The 25,652-nt window shown below is 43.0% G+C and overlaps 1 protein-coding gene and 1 long non-coding RNA gene across 2 annotated transcripts in view; one reads left to right on the plus strand and one right to left on the minus strand.

Annotated features, from left to right (window-relative positions):
* The window catches only part of LOC146789732 (chymotrypsin-like elastase family member 1), a 128,894-nt gene extending 110,300 nt beyond the window's left edge, over positions 1–18,594 (minus strand). The window contains exon 1 of the mRNA XM_085632061.1: positions 18,517–18,594. Coding sequence (XP_085488187.1) covers positions 18,517–18,550 — 34 coding nt within the window. The 5' untranslated portion in view covers positions 18,551–18,594. The remainder of the gene's footprint in view (positions 1–18,516) is intronic.
* LOC146789735 (uncharacterized) lies at positions 339–2,320 on the plus strand. Its single transcript, XR_014969856.1, has 5 exons — positions 339–533; positions 632–748; positions 851–935; positions 1,430–1,519; positions 1,926–2,320. It is a non-coding gene; the product is annotated as an uncharacterized LOC146789735 (long non-coding RNA).
* Positions 18,595–25,652: the final 7,058 nt, after the last annotated feature.

Raw genomic sequence — 25,652 nt, forward strand, 5'->3', positions numbered from 1 at the left:
AGGAGTTCAAATTTGTTGATGCCCACAGATGGTACAAAGGAAAGGCCCTTGGAGAGCAATGAGAGAGTGGAATGGTCGATCGGTACGGATGAAAGGTTAAAGACAGGGATTTTGTTTACGTTCTCCAATACTGGCGCTGGCGAGTCTGAATATATCGTTGCGGAGGAGCTTGCTCATGTTATTGGTTCCTGTACTGAGGGTTCAAGGGCGTGTCCTGATACTGACCTCTGTTCCCTCCCCCCCGCTGCTCATTGCCGTACACGTTCTGACCATGACGTGTCCACCCATTGGCCTATTTAAACGGCGCCTAGTCCGCTTTTTTACTCTTCGGACTGATGTTCCGCACCTGAGCCCGTCTGCCAGGAGCCTTCTGGATCCCGCACATCGTACCGTTCCTCTATTATTGCAGCATCTTGATCCTCGCTTCCAGCGCCCCTTCTACGCGTCTGCTCTTCGGACTGTACTATCCTGCTGAACCCGCAACCCCTCGCCTGGAGCATATCGCATTGATTTTTGTCTGCAGCTTTTTTCAGGTACGCCTCATTTGTGGGTTTCTCTCTATATCCCTACATCTACATGCTCGCTTCGCTATTTTAGTTATGTATTCATTTATACCTTTTCTCATTTTCAGCGCTACCGCCCAGCACCCCCCCCCCCCCTTTTTTCATCGCACGGAACTCCTCCAGCAGCCCCCAGTATGAAGATGCCGTCCAATCCACTCTAGGCACGCTCATCTGAATCCCTTCAGGTAGAGATGCCCTGTTTTGTTTTATTTGTATCTTCCTTTTCTTTTCCTGTTACAATGCCTTTGTCCTACTACTCCTTTCCTTCTTTTGTGTAATCCTTGCAGGATTGACCGATACCTCCCCCATCTCCCGGAACTCCTTTAATTAGGCTCCTGTTTTTGATCACGGGAACACTACTTGGATTGCTAGGTAATTTCCTTATACTGTTTCTATTTCTTTTCATCTGTAATCGACAGCTCTTTCTTCAGTCTACCAGTTTATCAGTTCCCTTTAACCGTGACGTTACCCTGCAGACACCTTCAATTCCTGGTTTAGCTGTCCTATTTTTTCGCTTTCATGCGCCTTTGGCAGCTGCTTTACAGTCTTACAGTGCCGTTCTCTCTTTAACACCGCTGTCAGCCTGCTGACTGTCTAAAACGGAGTGTAACTGCACAAATATCCCCACCTTTGAGATCACACCATGGCTGCGTGTGTTCTCTGAAACTGCACAAATATCCCCACCTTTGAGATCACACCATGGCTGCGTGTGTTCTCTGAGACCGCCTCCATTGCGATTTTTTGAACGGTGAAGTGATGTCCTCCAGATCTCCAAAGTTAGCTTTTTACCCAGCATCGTTTTACCCCAGACCCTCTGAATTGTCTCTCTCACGTTTTATTTTATTTTTGTGTTTTCTTATTTTTAGCTTGTACCCTCTAGCAGAAGCACACCAGGTCTAGCGCTGAATGACCGTCATTCCCATTATCCTATATCCATTCCGTATATGAATTAATAGGTGAGCGCTAATGAACATTTAAACCCTCCTGCGGAAAAATAATCTTCTTTGCGCCTTTTTCTTCTTCTTTTTCTCTCTTTTTCCTCTTTTCCTTTTTTCTTTCTTTTCTCTCCTTTCTCCTCTTTCACCTTTCTTCCTTTCTTCTTTCTTTTTTTATTTCCTTTTTTTTCTCTTTTTTCTTGTTTCGTTTTTGCATCGCGCTCTCTTCTCTTGTTTCAGATATCTGTCTTGGCCGATCTAGTGCATCCTCTTATCATCTTTCATCCCTCTTTTCCATGGTGTTTATTTATTGTCAGTGGCTCTGTCAACACTTACTACTAAGGATGTTGTTGTCATCTATGCTTATTTGTTTTTGGTTAAGTAAACGTTATTTACTACCTCTTTATAATCATATGTTTTTTGATAGGTCCCAGCACGTAACTATTTCAGCTCAAGACCCCGTTTTGTCCGCCCTGAGGAAGGTGGCACCTACATTTCGGTGCTTTCACCGAAACACGCGTCGGCGTTTACATGTGGCACACCCAAGTCTCTATTCCTCAAAACTGAACATATGTCGCCTAATACGGTCTTGAATGTTCATTCCATGCTGTGTACATACTGAGCCATGCTCTCCTTTTGAGCATCCTTTTTAGATGTGAATGTGTTCTGTTGAGTGTTTATTTTGTGGATCTACTCCGGTATGAATGTGCAAGTGTGTTTGAGTTTTTGAGTACGCCTGGGACCCTGTCCAGTATTCTCATTGTTATTCTGAAAATCGTTGTTGCTCTAATTATGCATTTGATCATGTATTGAATTTATTTATCTGAAATTGATTTATTATATTCTACATATATATATATATATATATATTCACTGAAAAAACCATAGGTTTCACACATGTTATAGTTAGCTGGACATTTTACTGATAAAAAACCAATGAAATTCCCCCGTTATAGTTACTGTAGGCAACTATAACTCACGCGACCGCAATCCTCTGCTGATGCTAATACTGTATTTAGACACTTATTTGCCCATATCTTCTTCCATTAAATTTTAGCTATACATATATTACAAATATTTTTTTTTCATAAAGACACATATGTCATCAGCAGAGGATTACGGTCGCGTGAGTTATAGTTGCCTACAGTAACTATAACGGGGGAATTTCATTGGTTTTTTATCAGTAAAATGTCCAGCTAACTATAACATGTGTGAAACCTATGGTTTTTTCAGTGAATTAGCAAGGTTTTTTTAATGCTATTTCCTAACTATAACGTGTGTGAAACCTATGGTTTTTTCAGTGAATTTGTACGGTTTTTTAAATGCTAAGTTACTTTACGCCATTTGTGGCGTGCGCGCCCACTTAACGCAGTTCGTTCCGTGCACGGTTTTTATCAACTTTAATAAGCCCTGTACATTTGGTGGCCTTCGGCCACCAAAAGCACAGGGGGTGAGGTCAATGTGGATAGTGTTTTTTTTATTTCGATTTTATAATTTCATGTTGCCAAAATTACGTTTTTTTTCTCTATTAATAAGCCCTGCACATTTGGTGGCCTGCGGCCACCAAAAGCACAGGGGGTGGGGTAAGTGTGGATAGTGTTTTTTTTATTTTTATTTTTTTACCGTAAGCGTACGGTAAGCTTACGGTAAGCGTACGGTAAGCGTACGGTAAGCGTACCCCGCGAAATTGCCGAAAAAAAAATAAAACCGTTTTTGCTCTTGGGGGATGTTTGGGGACTCCCTCAACATGACTATGTGGGAGGGAGTTGTCAAAACAGCCCCGTAACATGTTTTTGGCCATCATGTTTGATAAACAACACTCAGTGCGAGAGACAAAATGGCGGACGCCGCTTCCTGGTTTCGGCCGATTCGAATGTTTACTAAGATCTAAGAGCCAATCAGAATCGCGCTCGCGCACGCCACCGTAAGCTTACGGTAAGCGTACGGTAAGCGTACGGTAAGCGTACCGTAAGCGGGCTCAGATATATATATTGATTTAAAGGCTATTTTCTCAGAATCTACTGAACAGATTTACACCAAACCTACAAAAGGCACTTCCTTGACCTAGGGACTACCTCTCTGCCAAATTTCTAGTAATTCTGTTCAGCCGTTCGGGCTGTAGCTCGTTCTAAAGGTCCTATGGAAAAATGCATGGGAAAAACGCGTTTTGGGACCCCCCATTTATCTCAGCCCCCGCTTGACGAATCCCCCCGAGACTTTCAGGGTAGGAGCGGAGCGTAGCGCCCCACCTATTTTGAGAAATTCGCGAGGATTCGTCGACCGGCGCCAAAGTTATTCAAAATAGAATGTTGAGGTTTTCCTATGGAAACGTGGTCCTAACTATAACTACCTACTGGCGACCGCCAGTAGGTAATATATATATATATATATATATATATATATATTCAGTGAAAAAACCATAGGTTTCACACATGTTATAGTTAGCTGGACATTTTACTCGTAAAAAACCAATGAAATTGCCCCGTTATAGTTAGTTCAGCTAACTATAACTCGCACGCGCCCGCAATGCACTGCTGATGACGTCACATATTACATCACTCATGACATGGTCAGTGACATCACTCATGACATCACTGATGACATCTCAAATGACATCACTGATGACATCATCCAGTGAATGTGTGTTTTTCTGAAAATTAAATATGTTTTATATATGTATATCTCAAGGTTGATGGAAGAATAAATGGGTATATAAGTGTCTAAATGGATGATTTGTTTTTTAAAAATTGATTGTGTAACTGACTGATTAAGTGTATCATAGTGAATACATGGCTTAGTGAGTAATGTTTAAATATGTAAATATCTGTATCAGTCTCTCACTTGTATAAGTGGCTGCATGGGTTGGTGAGTAGCTACATGGGTGTCTATATAGGTTATTAGTTGGTTTTTTGAGTGTCAGTCTGAGTATCTGCATGGTTCGGTGGGGGGTATTATGTAGTGCATAGGAACATGAATGAGTCACTCACTGTTTGTATGTGTTGAAGACAGCATGTGTGCAGGACTATATGGGTGGATGAGTGTGTGTATGGCTGTGTTAGTGAGTGAATGACTGTCTCAATAGTGACTTTATGAGTAACTACATATGTTTTAAACTAGTATATGTGACTATTGGTGTATATAAGTGAGTATATGTGAGAGTGAGAGATTGAAAGAGTTCCTGTATGAATAAGTATGTGTTTCTATAAGTGATTGATTAAATGACTAAGTATGTTTAAGTTTCTGTAGAAGTAAGTGTGGTGGTGTGTGTATAACTGTGTATGCAAGTAAATGTATGTTTGATTCTTTATTAGCATGAGTGACTATGTGTGTGAGTAACTCTATGGATGAGTGGCATTGTGTAACAGGATGTATAGGTGTATGAGTACATATGATGAGTGAGTACATGTATGAGTGACTGTATAGGACTGTTGGTGAATGAGTGGATGTGTATGTGGATCTTAGAATTACTGAAGAGGTTGTTGTAACTGGTATTGGTATGTCCATTGTTTTAAACATTTTAGTCTCTATTATTCAATGTGTGTATCAAAGGTTATATTAGGGTGAGAGGAGGTCTGCCACTCTATCACAAGGATGATGTCATCAGTGATGTCATTTGAGATGTCATCAGTGATGTCATGAGTGATGTCACTGACCATGTCATGAGTGATGTAATATGTGACGTCATCAGCAGTGCATTGCGGGCGCGTGCGAGTTATAGTTAGCTGAACTAACTATAACGGGGCAATTTCATTGGTTTTTTACGAGTAAAATGTCCAGCTAACTATAACATGTGTGAAACCTATGGTTTTTTCACTGAATTTCTAAGGTTTTTTAAATGCTAATTCCTAACTATAACGTGTGTGAAACCCATGGTTTTTTCAGTGAATTTGCAAGGTTTTTTAAATGCTAATTCCTAACTATAACGTGTGTGAAACCTATGGTTTTTTCAGTGAATTTGCAAGGTTTTTTAAATGCTAATCCCTAAATATTTCGTTTTTGAAACCTATGTTTTTTTCTGAGAATTTGTATGGTTTTTTATATGCTAAGTTATGTATTTTTAATTAAAGATATTTTTTTTTATTTAAATAAAATTACTTTATATTCATTTATATATTATCTGTATTTTTTTATAAATTATTTTTTTAAATAATTCAATTTGGATATTTTTTTTTTATAATTTTTTAAATTATTTAATGTCCTCTTTTTTTTTTTTATTTATAATTTCTTGGGGTGCACGCTCTGAGCGCGCACCTAGTACTATTTCGTATGTTTTTTATGAATTCCGGCGTACGTTATTTACGTACGCAAATATACTTGTTGGTGCGCGCTGGGAGCGCGCACCCAGTACGTATGCGTACGTACGTACGCACGCATGCGTCCTACGCCCTCGACGCGGTTTACTTCCGCATACGCTAAAATTACGCGCAATAACGGTCGCGTATACGCGTGTTAAACGTATGCGCGCTAGGTGCGCGTATATGACGTATGCACCTGCGCGTTTACGCGTTCGTGCATACGTCATCACGGGGTGCGCGCTCGGAGCTTGCTCAGTGCGCGCACCTCGGGTTTATACATAATAAAACAACATTTCTTATTGGTTATCATTACTTTCAGTTTCTAATTGTTTCAATACCACACCCAATCCCTCATGGCAAGTCATGTGATCAAGAATCATCACTTTTGATTGGTTTGAAGTACTTTCTGTTCCAGATTCTTCCCAAACCACACCTACTCCCCTCATTATTAGTTCTGATTCCTTTGGAGAAGGAGCTATTCTGTTGTTGAGAGACAATGGCTGAACAGCAACCTACTTCAGACAGTGACCAGGACACTCTTGAGAGGCAGAGGAACAGGAAGCAGAAAGACAGCTTTATATGGCAGTTTTTCACTTTTCCAGAGAATGAGAAAAAGGTAAATGCACCAAAAGTTACATGTGTACTTTGTAACAAAGTCTTATCTCGTGGGAATCCTAACAAGAAATATTCTTTTAGCATTCACACTATGTTAAGACATGTTGACAAAATGCACCCAGTATCTTTTCGTCGAGCTTCTGAAGAAAACTCTCCACCTGCTCAGCCGACGACATCAGCAGCAGCTCAGCCGAGCACATCTTCGGCAGCTCAGGGGAGCACTTCAGCTGCGATGGTGCCTTCACCTGTTTCTTTACCTCTTGTTGGTCCACCTTGTTTGGCGAGGTTGTCTACACGGTGCACTGATTGCGGTTCACTTATTTCTGTGGGGGAGACCAGTCTTGATCTCCTTCAGAGAAAATTTGATGCGCATTCATGCACTAGGCCATAGATTTTTTTTCATTTTTTGCGTTTTTCTCTTCCTGTTTCCCTCCATTAACTCAAGGGCTCTTTTAAGAGCCACTTATAAACTTAACCCCAAAAATTTTTTTTTTGAAATTTTTTTGGGAAATTTTTTTGAGGTGCGCGCACCCTGCGCGCACCCAAGGTTTTTTTAATTTATTTATTTTATTTTTTTTTTTTTTTGAGAGACTCCCCCTTTTTCCTACTAATGCAACTGTGAAATCACCAGAGGAAAACGCAACAAATCTCTTCCTGTAATTCCTATTTGCACACAGAGTCATGTTTTCACATTAGTCACAAAACGAAAAATCTTTGCCAATTTGAATGCACACTTACTGCTCTTTTTTGTTGGCAAGTGAAAATTACTTTTACAGACTGACACATTATGAATCCACTTTTCAGATTTTTTTAAATGCACATGTCCAGACTGCATTTTCAGACCACAAACCATGTGTATGCTGGGTGACTGCCTACACTCCAGCAAGGGCAACCAGCCTTAGTGATGCTGAATGTATTTGCATTACAGACTGAAACCTCAAAACCCCACAGCACATTATCAGAGCCAGGACCTTTGTTCTCTACACCTCTCTCCACTCAGCAGAACCAGATAATGGCAATCTTTCCCTCTATTTTTCCACACATATAGATGTTAATTTCAAATCACACTGCTTCCCCCTTTTTTTCAAATGTAATCACACATTTCTATTGCTTGAAAACCAACCCTTTTCCAAATGTACCCTTCCCCCAACTTGACTTCTGCCTAGTACCCTTCCCCCAACTTGACTTCTGCCTGCTACCATAGCAACAGCTCATGGAACACTGCTGTGTGGAGTTAGGTCAGAAGTTCGCCACACAATGTTTCAATTCCACAGAGCAAGAGTGCTTGACTTTTCAAACCTTACAGCAAATCCATAGTACTGTTCTTTGGTAACACATTTTTCTGAACCAATACAAAACATGCTTCTATTAATTTACACATACAGCCTAGTTTTTAGTGTAGAATGGTATGAAACAGCCAATCAGTTCTTTTTTTTTTATAAAAAATATGTATGCCTCCATTTCCAAACTGTCTTTCATTTCTTTTTACCATTCTACTGAATTACACCTCCTGAGTGCATCCAGATCTCCTTTGAAGATGTTCACAGTGTGGATTGTAGGACACAGCTATGTCTTCTGGAGTGAAAAATTTGCAGAGAAAAGAGGTATGGTGAGAGACCTTGCTTTGCCAAATGTAGACATCAAGTGGATTGGTCAGAGAGGGTTAAAGTGGCACCAATTAATGCCTTTGGTGAAAACCTTTCTACATCTCCCACAGCCTAACCTTATTATTGTGCACTGTGGTGGTAATGATCTAGGCACTTTAACTGGGGTAGGTTTGGAAATGCTTATTAAGGACACCTTTGTGCAATTAATGTCGCTTTTTCCTCAATCTGCCTTTGTATATTCTAACATATGCCAAAGGCAAAAGTGGAACTGGTCCAACCAATTTTGTCCGCAGATTGACAAAGCAAGGAAGCACGTCAACAAATCTGTTTCTGCTTTCCTCCGTGACTATGGTATGGGTTCCATTTACCACAACAACTTGCGTTACGACATGCAAGACATTTATAGAGGAGATGGTGTGCACTTCAATGATGAAGGGAACAGAGTCTTCCTCTTGAACCTCAGACTCTGCGTTGGTACTTACTTGTAGGTACCGAAAAACAAACAATAAACACAAGGGCTCTTTTTAGAGCCACCTTATATCTAAACACTTAAATGCAATTTTTTTTAAATTTCTTTTATTATTTTTTTTTCCGGGTGCGCGCAGGGTGCGCGCACTCGGCGATATTTTTTTTCAAAATATTATTCTTTTTTTTTGCCCTACAAGGTCCTACTTTGACCCCCTTACAATGCCTACTGGGTCTATTTCTACCCACTCTGCCCCCTTTTCAAGTGCTCCCCCTTTGTTTATCACCCCCTCTTTATGCGATAGACAAAATGGCGGCCGCCGCTTCCTGACTTCCACCGATTCGAATGTTTACTAAGATCTAACAACCAATCAGAATTGCGCTCGCGCACGGCAAGGTGCGCGCCCCCAGCGCGCACTCTGCGCGCATACAGATATATATATTGATTCAAAGGCTATTTTCTCAGAATCTACTGAACAGATTTACACCAAACCTACAAAAGGCACTTCCTTGACCTAGGGACTACCTCTCTGCCAAATTTTGAGTAATTCTGTTCAGCCGTTCGGGCTGTAGCTCGTTCTAAAGGTCCTATGGAAAAATGCATGGGAAAAACGCGTTTTGGGACCCCCCTTTTATCTCAGCCCCCGCTTGACGAATCCCCCCGAGACTTTCAGGGTAGGACCGGAGCGTAGCGCCCCACCTATTTTGAAAAATTCGCGAGGATTCGTCGACCGGCGCCAAAGTTATTCAAAATAGAATGTTGAGGTTTTCCTATGGAAACGTGGTCCTAACTATAACTACCTACTGGCGACCGCCAGTAGGTAATATATATATATATATATATTTAAAAAAACGTTTTTTCAAAAAATTAAAAAATATTACTATATCTAATTTGTGGTATTGGATCATGCTTTGACCTTATTTATTTATTTAATTTTTTGTTTACCTTTTCCTTAGTCCTAGTGTTGACTTATTTAATAACGATACATTGTACGTTGGTAAAATCACGGGCAGAGAACCCTTCTTTATATTTAATTTGTCTTTTCCCCTGAATCTCTGCCCTCATTCTCGCTACAGGGGTTCCCCTTGTTGTATTGGGCTTTGGCCAGAGAGTGCCAATTGGGTTTTGTTTTCAGTGCAGTTTTAGGGAAAGAACATAGGCCCTGGGTACCTGATTGGCAGAAGCCCAGGGCACACTCAGTCAAAGAACATCAGCAGTTCAGCAAAAAGTGGGGGCAACCATGCAAAAAGAGGGCACTTTCTTACACAACCCCCCCAAACGAAAGAGGATGAGACTAACCTTTCCCTAGAGAATCTTCATTGTCTAAGTTGAAGAACCTAGAAAGTCAATTTGCATTGGCATAGGCAGTCCCAGGTCTGTGGTCCACTATAAAGTCCATTCCCTGTAGGGGGATGGACCTCCTCAACAGATTGAGATTTTCACCTTTCATCTGCATTAGCCATTTAAGAGGTCTGTGGTCAGTTTAAACTAGGAAGTGAGTACCAAACAAGTATAGTCTCAGCTTCTTCAGGTACCAAACCACAGCAAAGGCCTCCCTCTCAATGGCACTCCGATGCTGCTTCCTGGAGAGAAGCCTTCTTCTTATAAAAGTAACAGGTTGGTTTTGGACTTCATCATTGGTCTGGGATAGGACCGCTCCTATCCCTAGCTTAGAGGCATCAGTCTGCACTATGAACTGCTTGGTATAGTGTGGAGCTTTGAGAATTGGTGCTGGGCACATTGCCTCTTTCAGGGTGTCAAAAGCCATTTGACAGCTAACTGTCCAGTTTACCTTTTTGGGCATCCTCTTGGAGGTAATTTCTGTGCGGGGAGTAACAATGGACCCATATACCTTCACAAACCTCCTGTAGTACCCAGTCAAGCCAAGGAATGCCCTGACTTGGGTCTGGGTTGTTGGAGCTGCCCAGTCCAGGATGGCCTGGATCTTGGACTGTAATGGTTCCACTTAGCCTCCACCAACAAGATCGCCCAAGTATACCAGTGTTCCCTGCTCTATCTGGCATTTGGATGCCTTGATTGTTAGGGCTGTAGTTCTCAGGACTTTTAAAACCTTTCCCAGATGGATCAGGTGATCCTGCCAGGTGGACCTAAAGACAGCAATATCATCTAGATATGCTGCACTAGAGGACTCCAATCCAGCAAGGACTTGATTCACCAACCTTTGGAAGGTGGCAGGGGCATTATTTAAACCAAAAGGCATAACAGTAAACTGATAATGCCTATCAGGTGTGGAGAATGCTGTTTTATCTTTTGCTCCTGGTGCCATGCCAATCTGCCAGTACCCTGAAGGTAAGTCAAAGGTACTTAGAAATGTGGCTGCACCCAATTTATCTATCAATTCATTTGCTATTGGGATAGGGTGAGCGTCTGTCTTGGTGACCGAGTTGAGCCCTCTATAGTCCACACAGAACCTCATTTCTCTCTTTCCACTCTGGGGATGAGGTTTGGGGACCAGAACCACTGGGATGGCCCAGGGGCTCTCAGAGAGTTCAAAACCCCTAGCTCCAGCATCTTGCTGATTTCAGCTCTGATGCTTTCCTTCAGACTTCAGACTTCAGACTGTTAGATGTTGCTCTTGACAGGTTCACTGTCATGGGTACACCAGTTTGTCTGACCAAGGGTCAAGGAAAAGAGCTTAGCATACTGCTGCAAGACTTGCTTACAATCAGTCTGCTGTTGGGCAGTGAGGATGTCTGAAAAGACAGCTTTATCCACTGACCCATCTTTGGGGCTGTATGAGAGGAGGTCAGGGAGAGCTTCACTCTCTGTCAACTGATCCTCAACAGTCACCATCAGCATGGTGATGTCAGCCCTGTCATAGAAAAGCTCAAGGCTATTCACATGGATCACCCTTTTGGGTGTCCTGCTTGTGCCCAGGTCGACCAAGTAGGTGACCTCACTTTTCTTTTCTAAGATGGGGTAAGGGCTACTCCATCTGTCCCGGAGAGCCCTTGGTGCCACTGGCTCCAAAACCCACAACTTTTGCCCTGGTTGAAATTCTACCAGTGCAGCTTTTTGGTCATACCAGTGCTTCTGAAGCTCCTGGCTGGCCTCAAGATTTTTGGAAGATTTTTCCATGTACTCTGACATTCTGGACCTTAGGCCTAGTACATAGTCCACAATGGATTGTTTGGGCTCTTGAAGAGGCTCCTCCCAACCATCTTTTTACAAGACAGAGTGGTCCCCTCACAGGATGGCCAAACAGAAATTCAAAGGGGGAAAACCCTACGCCCTTCTGAGGCATTTCTCTGTAAGGGAAAAGCAAGCATGGCAAGAGGACATCCCATTCCCTTTTGAGTTTCTCAGGGAGCCCATATGATGCCTTCAATGTCTTGTTAAACCTCTCAACAAGACCATTGGTTTGTGAGTGATAGGGTGTAGTAAACTTGTACTGCACTACACACTCTTTCCACATGTGTTTTAGGTAATCAGAAATGAAGTTGGACCCTCTGTCTGAAACCCCCTCCTTAGTAACCCCTACCCTGGTGAAGACACCAATGAGGGCCTTGGCTACTGCAGGAGCTGTAGTAGCCATAAGGGAAATTGCCTAAGGATACCTAGTGGCATGATCCACTACCACTAGTATAAACTTGTTTTCTGATGCTGCGGGTGGTTCAAGTGGTCCCACTATGTCCACACCTACCCTTTTAAATGGAACCCCAACCACTGGTAGTGGAATCAAGGCGGCCTTTTGGTGTCCACCTGTCTTGCCACTGGCTTGACAGGTGATAATGAAGCTGACAAACTCCTTTACTTTCCAAGACATCTGTGGCCAGTAAAAGTGGTTAATTAGCATTTCCCAGGTTTTGGTTTGGCCCAGATGCCCAGCTAGGGGGATGACATGGGCTACATTTAGTAGGAACTCCCTGTACTTCTGAGGCACTGCCACTCTCCTAGTGGCTCCAGGGTAGGATCTCTGGCCTCCGTGTACAGTAGCCCCTCCTCCCAATAGACTCTGTGGGTACCACTGACATCTCATTGTTCCTGGGTAGCAGCTTGCTGCCTCAGACTTTCAAGAGTTGGACAGTACTTCTGTCCAAGGAACTGCTGTTCCCTAGAGGGTCCCCCTGGGCCAAAGAGATCAACATGGTAAGGGTAAAGCTCCATGGGCTCAGTTCCCTCTGGGGTGCCCAAGTCCTCTCCCTGAGGAGAGGGGTCTTGATCCTTTTGCTGTACAAAAGCTGGGTTCCCAGTCTTCTTACCTTTCCTCTTGGAAGGTTGGGCCATACTTTCAGGCTCCAACACTTCTTTTTTACCCTGCTTTCGGCTCTGTGCTCTAGTCTTGACACCCACAATCTCAGGGATGTCCAGCATTGCTGCATGGGTTTTTAGTTCAACCTCAGCCCATGCTGAGGTTTCCGGGTCATTACCAAGCAGACATGCAGCTGGAATCTTTGGAGAGACCACTACCTGTTTCAGGCCAGTAACCCCCCCTCCAGTCTAATGTTACCATAGCCATTGCATGATTAGTGGTAACACTGTCATTGGTGACTGGGTAAGTTTTCCCAATCAGGTATTGCTTTGGCGAAAACAGTGTATCTCTCACCATAGTGACACTGGCACCTGTATCCCTCAGGGCTTCTATTCTAGTCCCATTGATCCAAGGGTATTGCAAATACTTCTTTAAATTGGGTGGCCACACAGCTAAAGTGGCAAACTCAACTTCCCCTCCTGTGACTGGAACTGCTTCAGTGTGCAACCCAATTTACTCTTGGCACACTGCTGATCCCATCTGGAGACTGGCTACACCAGTAGCAGCTGCAGGAGGACTAGGGGGCTTCTTGTTAGGACAAGTAGCATTACCAGTTGTGTCCCAACTTCTTACAGTTGTTACACCAGGCCTTAGAGGGATCAAAGTTCTTTCCACTGTACCTATTATTGGACTGGGAAACGTTTTGGGTGCCACCCCCCTGTGCACATTTTTGGGGCCCTTTTGAAGACTCAGGCTTTTTATTCTTGGGATTCTCACCACCTTTACCCTGGGGAGGTTTTTTAACCACTTTCTTTTGCTCACCCGAGTGTTTTTTTTTTCACCCTTGTCTTGACCCAGTGGTCTGCCTTCTTTCCCAATTCTTGGGTTGAAATTAGACCAAGCTCTACCAAACGCTGATTTAACTTTTCATTAGTGCAATTACTTAAAATATGTTCTTTTCTAAACAAATTGTAAAGTCCATTGAAATTATGCACATTGTGTACAGTTAACCAACCATCTAGTGTCTTAACTGAGTAGTCAACGAAGTCTATCCAGGATTTGTTTGGTGTTTTATGAACCCCCTGAATCTAATTCTGTATTCCTCAGTTGTGAATCCAAAGCCCTCAATCAGAGTTCTCTTCATGAGGTCATAAGACCCAGCATCTGCCCCTGTAAGGGTCAGTAGTCTGTCTCTGCAGTTACTAGAGAACAGTTCACAAAGGAGTGCCCCCCAGTGTAACTTCTTCACTTTTCTCATTTCACAGGCCCTCTCAAAGGCTCTGAACCATTTTGTGATATCATCACTCTCTTCATATTCAGGGACAATTCCTTTGGGGATTTTAGGATCATAAGATTGCTCTTAATTGTTGCCACCATTGATGAGAGATAAGCCCATCCCTGCTCTCTCTTTCTCCAGACCCAGGAGTCTGGTCTCTGGATCCAATCTTTTGGTCAACCATGCTAAAAGGTTGTCCACCACATTGAGGCTGTCCTAAATGTCCCCAGTAGCACCTGATCCACACGTGTGGGCTCTAGGTGCTGAGAGATTTATTTTTGGAGTCAGGGCCACTGGGGCTCTTTTCTCCCATAGAAGTGGGGGGGTTACGGGGGGTGGAAGGTATCCTCATCCCCTCAATCTTCTTCCCCTTCTGAGAGGTCATCTCCATTCTCAGAGGGATGGTCCTTAGCATACCCTGCCAACAGCTCCTGGAGCGTTTCTTTGGAGGGATGGGACCCTGTGACTATATGTTTGATTTTGCATAGAAACCTTAACTCCTTAAATTCTAAGTGGAGATAAGGGGTGAGTTTGAGCTCCTCAACCTGGTCCTCTATGCGATTGTGGTTTTTCACTAACAGCTGGGTTCTTGTTAAGAGACATTGTTAAAAAAGACTTCTAACCCTAGAGTGAACGTTTACTTTTCAAAAATCAGATTTCTAAAGACAATTTAAGAGTTTTGTTGTGTAATCACGTGGTAACCAAGTTAGTCCAACAAATGCAAAGTTGTATATCCCACCACTGATCCACTAATGTAGGAAGCTGACTCTGTATATACTATACCAAAATGAGGTATAGTGTGCACAGAGTCCAGTGGAACCCCAAAGGAAGGCAGGATGTAAAAATAGATAGCACCATACTCCCTATTTGTGGTAGTTTGGGCAAGCAGTAAGGCTTTATCAGAGGGTAGTGTTAAGCATTTGTTGTACACACTCAATCAGCAAATGATGTCACACACTCAAAGACTGAACTCAGACCAATTTTGTTTGTATAAAAATATTGTTTAGTTTTTTTTATTTCTAGAACCAAGCCAAGACTGCCACAGGTAAATTAAATAAATGCTTTGCAAAATATTCAGCAGTGTTTACAAGTGAATGCCAGTTCAAATGCAGTTGTTTGAAACACAGGGAAGTCAAGGTATTGAAATGACCATGCAGATTACTTTTTAGTTGCTTTTTATATTACTTTTTGGATTTATCTTTTCTACTCAGTGTGATATGCCTAGATATCACACTGGGACATTTCCTAGAGAAAAGGTAAGTTAGATCAGTTTGGCACAATTGTTATTTTTCAGGTTTCCATACAAATCAACTCCACACTTAGAACATTTTTCAGAGAAAAATAGTCAATAGGATCCTATGGAGAGAAATGAAGTTAACGGTTACCAGGTAAGTAATTGATCTTTGGGGTTGAGTTCCTGGGGTTAGAACAAGGGTTCCCCCAGGGTCGAAGATGCACTCTTGTTACACCCTCAGCGGCACTAGGGCGGCCGGGTGCAGAGTGCTGCGGCCCAATGTTATCCAATGGGGAATAGGGGGCCTCCGGTTGGTGGCTGCTTACGAGCAGGCCACTGGGTTGTGGGAGCATAGCTCCTAGTGTTAGGCTTAGGGCAAAGGGGGTCCCTGTTTAGCACAAAAAGTGCACCCTCAGCGGCGCAGGGGCGGCTGGGTGCAGGGTGCTGGTTTGGCATCGGGTGCCCTGTTGACTGCAATAGGAATTCTCTGGTTTTAACAAAGACTGCAGGATCGAGGACGAAGATCTTCTGGAGGTGATCACTGGTGAGAGAGGTAAGTTGGAATGCCTGGGGATGCAGGGACTCTGTCGGTTGGGCCACCCAAGGTCGTGGGGCTTTCGGTGCAGGGGTGTCTTTAGGCGTCGGGTTTCTCTTACCAGCTCCAGTCGCGGTCGGGGGGATCCTCCAGAAGAGGCTGCAGGCTTCGCTGGGAGATTCGAGGCAGGTCAGAGATCACCAGATCTTGGGTCAGATTCGCCGGGGGACCTCCTCGTGGAGTTGGGCCACTTGAACTTGGGCCGGGGTGACGGGTGCAGAGTGGTGCAGACTCACGGATTTTGCTGGAGCTGGAGTCTGTGGGTGAACTAATCCGGTGTTCACGGGAGACAAAGTCTTTTCTTTGGAAGGCAGGACAGGTCCTCGGGGTTTTTGAGATTGCTTGCTGCAGGACACACTGGAGTTTTGCTTCTGCAGGTTTGAGGTGGGGACAGGCCGGTAGGGCTGGGGCCAATTCAGTGAGCGTCCTCCTCTTTGGCACGGCTGATCGGTCCTTCTTCTTCTTTTCTTCTTGGTCATTGCTTGTCTGAGGAGGCAAGGTTTGGGGGTGCCCCTAAATACTAAATTTAGGGGCATAACAGGTAAGTAAAAGGTTGGGACCCATGGGTCCCTTCCTTGGGGTGGGTACACCCCCTATTATTCTACCCTCCAGTGAGAGGGGGTGCATATGCCTCCCTCTGATTGACTGGGTCCCCCCATCTGCAAGATGGCGGGGACTGAGAGTTGTGTTTCACCTCGCCTCTCCCACCTGATGGATGAGGTTGGCAAAGGTGGGCACACCTCTCTTCCTCACTTGGTTTTCCCGCCGGTTCTCCCTCCCAAAGTGGGGCTCAAAACTGGTGGGGACCAGTTGCTGGAAGCAGCAAAAGGCCTGGGTAAGCTCACAAAGGCGGCAAGCCTTTAAAGATTCCTCTTCGTGGACCCTGCCCATCCTGGGGGAGGAGGCTTAGCACCTCGTCCCAGGATGTGCATTGTTTAAAGCCCCCGAGAGCAGCAGGCTCTCAACCCAGGGGTCCTGAAACATGTCTTGTGGTGTCAGCTGGGGTGCAGCTGCTCAGACTGGACACTGGTGTTAGCTCATTTTTCAGGTGGCATCTCTACGATGCCCTCTGTGTGCATTTGTCATTAAATCCCACTCTGGCATCAGTGTGGGTTTGATGTGCTGAGAAGTTTGATTCCAAACTTCCCAGTTTTCAGTAAAACCATTATGGTACTGTGGCGTTCTTATGACAAACTCCAGCACCATATACTCTTAATGGCATTACTGCACTTACAATGTCTAAGAATTGGCTTAGACATTGTAGGGGCAGAGAGCTCATGCACCTGTACCCTCACCACAGGAATAGTGCACCCAGCTAGAGGGGTGGCTGATCTATGCCAGGGAAGTGGGTTGTAGGCATGGTACACAGGGATGTGTGCCATGTCGACTCTTCACTTTGTCCTGCACCAAAACACACAGCCTGCAAATGCAGTGTGTGTAAAGGTACATGGCCTTCTCTGGTTACAGTGCCCTGGGTACCTGTGGTAAATTTACCCGGGGCTGACCTGTGGCCAGAGAGTGCCAATTGGGTTTTGTTTTCAATACAGTTTTAGGAAAAGAACATAGGCCCTGGGTAACTGATTGGGAGAAGCCCAGGGCACACTCAGTCAAAGCACATCAGCAGTTCAGCAAACAGTGGGGGCAACCATGCAAAAGGAGGGCACTTTCTTACAGCAGTCAGTTGTTTACTTTTTCGCTAGAGTTTCTAATTTTATTCTTCAGGTTTACATACATCCTAGCTCTTTCGCATGAAAGAGTAACACATTAAGGATGTAAGCATTTTGTAGGAAGGGTGATGGTGTGAACTTGTACTATAAGGAAAAGAGTTCCCCCTTTGACTTCATTCCTCTATATGGTCACAGAATTCCTCAGTTAATTGCAATGGCCTTATAATGTATAGCAGGGGATATTGTATCCCATTTATTCTAAAGATGGGTACATGAAGTCACCCAACAAATCAATTTCCATAATTCACAGGAATGGCATAATTCTCATAAATAAATAATTTCCACCAATAAACCGAACCAGTGGGCAGACAAGAAAACATTTGTTTCTCATACTTAATCATTGGCGACCAGAAAGGGCTAGGCTGATGTTGTGTAATCTTGCCCCCAAATGGAGGGACATCATAATAGGGTGGTTCAACTGCCAAAGACACTAACAATGGATCTGTTGTTTTTTGGTGGATTTCACATAATTGCCCTTTTGTAAAACAACCTGTTAGTCTCCAAGTATGACAGTGCCTTTGATTAATCAAAATACAAAAAAACACAATCAATGCCCTTTTCTACAGTAGAATTCATGCTATGAAAGACAAACAACAACCTAAACATTTAATGGTTCAATTGGGTGTTTATTGTTGGCTGAACAGTGGATAGAGGAGCTGCAAAAGCCTTCACTTCTGAAGATAAAATATGCTTCTAAAATCACAAAACATTTATAGGACAACATCACTGATTGACTAACATAAATGAACCTGTTTTTTTTATTACAGACAACCGGCTGTACTTGTATTAGTTGAATGGTTGGCTTGACTATGACCTACTTGGTTGTTATATAGTATAGTCTTAGGCAAGCCCTTAATTAATCGTACAATACAAGTACTCTAATTCTTGAAAGTATGACCATTGTTTGCATTTGACCTCCAAGGGTTTCCTCTGTTCTACAACTACACCAGGTTAATCATGAAATTCAGAAATGGAAGCTTTGTAACTCACCAACGAATCCCAAAAGAAACAGGCACAGCAACATTTTTGCAAAGGTAGAACTGAGGATATGTCAGAAGAGCTTTTATACAGAGGTACTTGATAAGGGTTTCTAACTATAACAGACTAATAATAAAACTTATCAGCTGATATCAAGGTTAGCCACCCCACTGTTATCAGGATTTAAAAAAAATACTGTGTGGTAAACCTGCTGGCACGGCAACTCTCTAATTTTTTACACCTGCTTATTTCTCATGGGAAGTATGGAACAGACCCTTTATCAAGGATCTGAAAGCAAATAGAACACATAAGACAACACTGTAAAGCCAAATAAATGTATATTTTCATTGCATATTATTAGTTGTGAGATGCAGCTACTGTCTATCAAGGCACACACACATTTTATGTTGAATTGCAGTCAGTTGAGGGCATTAGGGAATTGAATATTGTTTTGGGTAGTGCACTGTAATTGATTTGAAAGCCTGCATAATGAATTGACACTGCAACAGTAAATAATATTGGTCGCCTCTTGTGGTATTTTTCTCACTGCAGCGACAATGAATATCTTGGCCATGTATAAGTCCGATCGGCTCCAGCTGGATTTCGGTGGGCAGGTGGAGGGAAAATACCCGGTGATTATGATTTGTATTTCAAAAATGTAATCAGGAGGGAACCCTGGTACTGGAAATTATTGATTCTTGTGAAATCTGTAAATCCTGAAACCAGTCAATTTGATATGTCTTTTACGGACATTTTTTAGGTTTCATGACCAAAATAAACCATTTGGTGCATAGTTGTGGTTTAGACTGGCTCCCTTGCTGAGCAGGCAAATATTCAGAATTAGAACATTGGAATGTTCAGCGCTCCATTGAAGCCAATTGAGTGTTCCCTTCTTGTGGGTGGTAGAAGCCCGGAGCATCAACATTCCAATGTTTATTCACAGCTGTTGCTGTGAACAAAAGCCTCATGGACCCTGAGGGGATTTCAACCCTCTTGGGCCCCGTGAGGCCTTCGTTTCACAAATTAGAACACTCTGCCCTCTAGGGGCAGATTGTTCGAACAACATTAGAGCCCTCCGTAGCGGGCTCTACCGGCCATTAAAGGCCCGCTCCCTTGTTAAAGGCCCTCGCAAAATGCTGGAACGGATCTTAAATGGCAGGTAGAGCCAGCTACGTCGGGCTCTAAGGCAATATTAGAACATTAGAATGTTGAGAGCTTCATTGAAGACTATCACGTAGCTCAGGGCTAATATAGATGCTGTAAACTTTCCTCTTCAACATTCCAATGATTGTCTTTCTGTTTCTCCCGTTTTAATTTGGAAACGTATTCCCTCAGTGAGTGTAATGCTCTAATAGTGTTGGTGCCTAAAGGATTGGCCAAAGTGGTCTCTTAGATTAAGCACCCCAATTTACAGATTGACCCTTGGAAATCCAGATGACACTTGACAGGTCCGATGGACCTTTGCTACCATACTTTGAATGGAGCTGGAATAAAAACACAGGTCATGCATATATCATCAACTTCCAGCTCCTTAATATTCAGTCAGTGATGAGAGGTTGAAGACGTTTTCAAAACATTTATTTATCTTTAGGATTTAGTAGGTTTGTTCATCTTTATTCAGATCTGTCTATTTTACAGAAATAACGAATGAAAGGTTGATTAGTGACAGCATAAATCAATACAGCGTGTCCCATACAGGATGTTGTTAATAAACTAGCTAAAGTACATAATCTACTTTAAGGTAAGACCAGTGAAGAGTCCCTTCTAGAAGAAAGCTAACTTTTCGAAGCATAGATATTCAAGAACTTCCCATAAAGAGTCATTCTGGAAAATCAGCAGAGTTCCCCACAGCCACAACCGTTAGAATATTAGTGATAGAGGAAAGACCGTTGCTGTAGCATTGATCAAAGAAAAATCAGAATAAGGAAATAGAATACAGTCACCCTTAGCAATAGGTGTTGGTAACAAAGGGCAAGGATGTAAAAGAGCGACTCTCTCCTAGAAAAGTCACAAGGGGTCTCTGTCTCTAACTAGGAACACACAATATAATACATAAAATCACACAGTAATATAACTAAAATTAGTAATTGTCTAAGTCTTTCGTCCAATGGAAACCGCTCATCCCGATGGTGTTGTCAACATCTGTTGCTTCTCCTCCTGGTTCCTACGGTAAACATTCACACCGGTGCATAGTAAAACAGTGTTACAACTATTAGAAACAAGGAGGAAAGTTGTCATGGGAACTTTATTACCTAAGCTAAGAGCTGTGTTCAATGCCCCTTTGTAAAAACAAAAGACTAGTCAGACGCACTGAAACAAATCTATCAATAATATCCTAGTTAAGCACACATAAAATATATCTAAATCATTAATCAGTCTCGTAGTCTATTCATTATGAATTCACAGCAAGGGTCATTGTTATTTTAACGGTGACCTAATATGGTGTGATAAAGCAAAAGAAAATAATATTGAAGTCAGCACATTCTTTAGTAACATGCTGGTGCTAGGCAAAGTGTCCTAAATAAACATCTATTTAGCTAAAAGCAGGAGTGAAAAAGAAAAGGCGTAGGCCTAGTTTCAGGGCCACATTTAAGAATGATGACCTAGTACAAGAATACATTCTTCACACTATTTTCTATATATGATTAAAGCAAGCACATTTTCCATACGTGTGATTTACTTATGTATTCTTTAAGCAGAATTAAAATGCATTCTAATGGATTCCTACACATTGTAAAGCAAGCACATTTTTCCTACGTGTTATTTTTCTGTGTGAAAACATTTCTGCATGGTTTAAACGCATTCTGAAGTGCAATTCTAACATGGCCTGTAAGTCGAAATTTGTTTTTAAAATTCATTCCTTACAATAGCCTTATAGCTCTTCTGCCTCAGGCCTGCAGCTTAGGCCTATAACTCAGGCTCAGGGCATTTAACAACCAGTATAGCCCTCTGCAGCAGGCTATAGCGCTATCTAAGAGCACTGTTTTGTCAGCAAGTGGTAACTTTTAGTGAAGAAAAAAGCACACAGGGCAGTCTTCCCCCTACTGTACTTACACATCCCCTCTACTCTTCATTCACACCTAGAGTCCATTCTGAAGCATGAGAGAAACAGTGAGCTGGCACCACCAGAGGACCACTGGTTCTAGCCTTCATAGGAGTTTGCCATGACACCAACAACTCACTGTACCATAGAGTATAAGAAACTTCCAACTGCTCTGCTGGTTCACTTCCTTGAGGAGAAGGATCTGGTGATGGTCTCTTCCACACAACATTTGGGATCTCAGGATACCAGCCCAGTAGAAGTTCCATATTCATTGAGGACACGGTCTCCACAGATTCACCCCTGGGTGGTTTTCCCACTCTCACAAGATGGTAATGGCTACCAACAAGACAGCGGGTCATTTCCTGACCAACAAGAACATCTCAGTCTGGTTCAAGAGACTTCTGCACCTTCAACAATACTGCACTGGGGCAATACCCCATGCCAATTCACACTTGAACTTCTTTCAACTCCATCTGGCGAAGAATGGGGACCAGCTGTGAAAGCTTTCTCTTTCTGGGTGGGATGATGTCACGTCTGGCCACACATGCAGCTTGCCATCACCACCAGGTCATCAGACTATGGGTGGGAAGCACACTGCAGGGATTAGCTATCAGTGCATTGAGGAGACAAATTAGATATGTCCCAGCACATTAATCTGTTGGAATTCAAAGTAACACTCTTGACATCCAAGTCCTTCAAAGCCAAGAATATTGCCTTTCAGTCAGTGTTCATTTCCAGGGTAGTGATAGTCCACACAGACAATGCCACAGCCATCCCGTACATCAAGGATAAAGGGGACACTCACTCCCCACAGCTCTGCGGGCAGACTGTAGCTCTGTGGGAAAGGGCACTACAAGAAGGCATATTCCTGCTAGCCCCTGTCTTTGCAAGGATCAACAACACCAGAGCAGACAGTCTAAGCAGGCATCTGTACTTGTCAGGCTTAAGAGAGATCCTTCAAAACATTCTCTGCCCCATCTTTGAAAACGCTTTGCTCAATATTTCGGATGACATTCAAAGTAATCGAGATGAAGGTGTTGCTTGCCTCCTAATCCTACTTGACTTGTTAGCAGCGTTAGATACAGTACATCACCCAGCTTTACTTGAACTCTCAGAAACCGCACGGGAGTCAATGGCACAGTCCTGATATAGTTTACGTACTATTTGCATCATCACTGTCAGCAAATAAAAATCCATAGCTGTCTCTCCAAACTTGCTCCGGTGACGCAAAGTGTACCTCAAGGTTCTATCCTCTCCACAGCCCTTTTTGATCTCTTCATGGAACCCCTGACCTTCCTTTTGAACCATGCAGGGGTCAACTATCACATATATGCCGACAGCATAAAACTTTACTGCAAAATCAAATCACCCTGTGACTTCCAACAACTGAACACCACACTTAATAAGATACAATCATGGTTCAAAACCAACCATGTTAAACCTAACCCCCAAAAGACAGAACTACGTATCTTCTCCCCCAGAAACAATCCTTTACCCATCCAAGAATGTATCAAGAATCTGGATGCTCTTAACTGCTTGTTCTCTCTTTCTAATTCCGTTCAATCTCTGGGTGGCACCCTGGACAAAAACACATCCATGGAGGAACAAATCAACAATTCTGCCAAAGGAACATGCTACATACTCAGACATCTCAAGAAAGTAAAGCCGTTTATTAATTCCCCCAGATGATCTTAATACGGTAGTACAATCTCTTGTCATCTCAAAACTTGACTACGGCAACTTCCTCCTTACAGGTACTCCAAAATGTATCTTGGTGCCCCTTAAAGCTGTTCTAAATGCAGCTGCCATACTCCTCACAGGCACAAATTTTTTTTATCACATTTCGCCTGCCCTCAACAGTCTTGAATGGCTTCCCATCGAAGGAAGATGCATCTTCAAGACAGCCTGCATCACCCACAAAGTGCTTCAGGCAAAAGAAAACGAAAACTTAGAAACCAAAATTTCTAGAACTGGAAGAGCTCAAACAATTAGAAGTTCCAACTCTCTTCTTCTCATTCCTCCCAACTTCAAGAAGAAGAAATCATCTCAGGCTCGCTCCTTCTCAGATAATGCTCCAATGATCTGGAACTCATTACCCAAAGATCTCCGCTGCAGCTCCCATTTTCCCTCCTTCAAATGCGACCTCAAATCCCTACTCCTCAACAACTACCCCAACATGGGCACAAACTGTTCTAGAATTCCCTTGTTAGCTAATGCCTTCTAGATGGTCCCATGACTTGCCCAATAACCTTTTTGTCCCGGATGCTGTTCTCCTCCATGTGCGCTGCATTCTACCTTATGACTTTATAACCACTTAGTGCTCTACTGTCTTGTGTCTTGGATATTATGAATACCCTCCCTCACCTCTTGTAATCGTATTTACGTATTCACATAAGGTGTAAAGTGCTCTGATACTCTTGGGTCCAGCTAGTGCTATGTAAAACAAAAAAATAAATACATAAATCTCCTGTAGATACATGTTTGACCTATATCTGTTTACAGTGTGATCAAAGTATTTCTTGGATGAGCAGAGAACCTACGTCCCTGTATAAAGCTTATGATTGTTTCGATGGGAGGCCTGCCTGCAAACTATATTGTGATCCTTCTGATTCCAAAGGTTCTCAAGAAGACCAGGGATTATTTTGAGCTTGAGGGTAGTCTTGTTCGTCCATTCAAGAAAACTACACATCAGTGTCTTGATCGACAAATCAGAAGTTTTGCAGTTATTTCTTTTTTATCTCAGTGTTAGCCTGGCATTTCCAGGGTTTACACTACAGCACATCGCCTCAATTTCTCAGCATCTAGTGGTTAGCTTTCTAGTGTAGCCAGAAAGAGGCCATGTGCAGAGGAAGACACAACCTCATCCATCAACCTTCAGCATGGCTGCACTAAAACCATTAATTCTGGAGCCTGTCACCAGTTATACTGTTGGTTTCCTGCACATGTTCGGCTGAGGTGCAGTATTGCTCCATTTCCTAGCCATCCTTTTTTATATTTCTGCTACTGTACCTTTTTCTTATGATCACTGTGTTAGCCTGGTACTTAGATGGTCTTCACCAGACCCTGTCAGTGGTATTTATCGCATGTAGCAGTTAGCATTGTAACACGCCTAGGGCGCAGTCATGTGCAAAGCAAAGCACGGGACAGCCAAACTAACCAATCAGCCAACACAGGCTCTTTGCAACGCTAGCGTGCGAAACGCAAACCCATCTGCCCCATTCTATGTTGAGGCCATTGTAGTCGGTGGGGCAGGCTGTTTGTTTTCCCACAGAATTACAGCATCTAGGTGGCATGTATCTTCAATGCTACACGGTCAGACACCTGCAACTCTAGAGAGACCATTCCTGTATGTAAAAGGAAGCACCTAGAAACGAGCTTAGCAAGCTCCATCTTGGCACAAACCGTTCACCCTATGTTAAATTGATTGATTGAGGATTTAAATGATCAAACCATGCATGCGCCTCTCTTAGTAAACCAGAATCCGGGCACTCGTCATGCGCATTTCTGATTATTAGGTTTCCCCTGCTTACCACTAGGGAAGTGTTGTACATAATATGTACATGTAACTGGGTGTGATATTCCTGACTAAAACTTGGCGCCATCCCCACTCTCATCCTGACCTTTACAGCTACTCTATTTGTGTACAAGGTTCTGCCCAGGGACAGGAAAAAGGGCAGGCAAGTGGAACAGTAATCATTCATTAAGAATTACCTTATCTGTACCTTTGCATGACCTTTCCAGAAACCATTCTAATCTTTGCCATGATTAATTGGCCCTTACGAGACGGGGCTAGGGTAAGGCCATGTGACACATCGGCTTTAGTCAGTGAAGGTCTTCATTGTTGGTGGTCATCCAACATGTTACTTCACATTATATCTCCTGGGCGGAGGATCCTATAAATACACTTCAGTCTTTGAACTTATTTCATCAGTTTTTAGGAGCAGCCAACCTAAAAGGTCACACATAAAAGGTGAAGCAAGAACCATAATAGACATTTTACCACAAACACGACAGATCACCATCCTATCTGCGTCCAGGTCAAGATTTCACATAACAGAACCTCCTCTGTGAATTAACTAGTAGTACTACTAAAATCTGGTTTACA

The sequence above is a fragment of the Triturus cristatus genome, chromosome 10 (assembly GCF_964204655.1).
Source record: "Triturus cristatus chromosome 10, aTriCri1.1, whole genome shotgun sequence".
In the NCBI taxonomy this organism is placed as follows: Eukaryota; Metazoa; Chordata; class Amphibia; order Caudata; family Salamandridae; genus Triturus; species Triturus cristatus.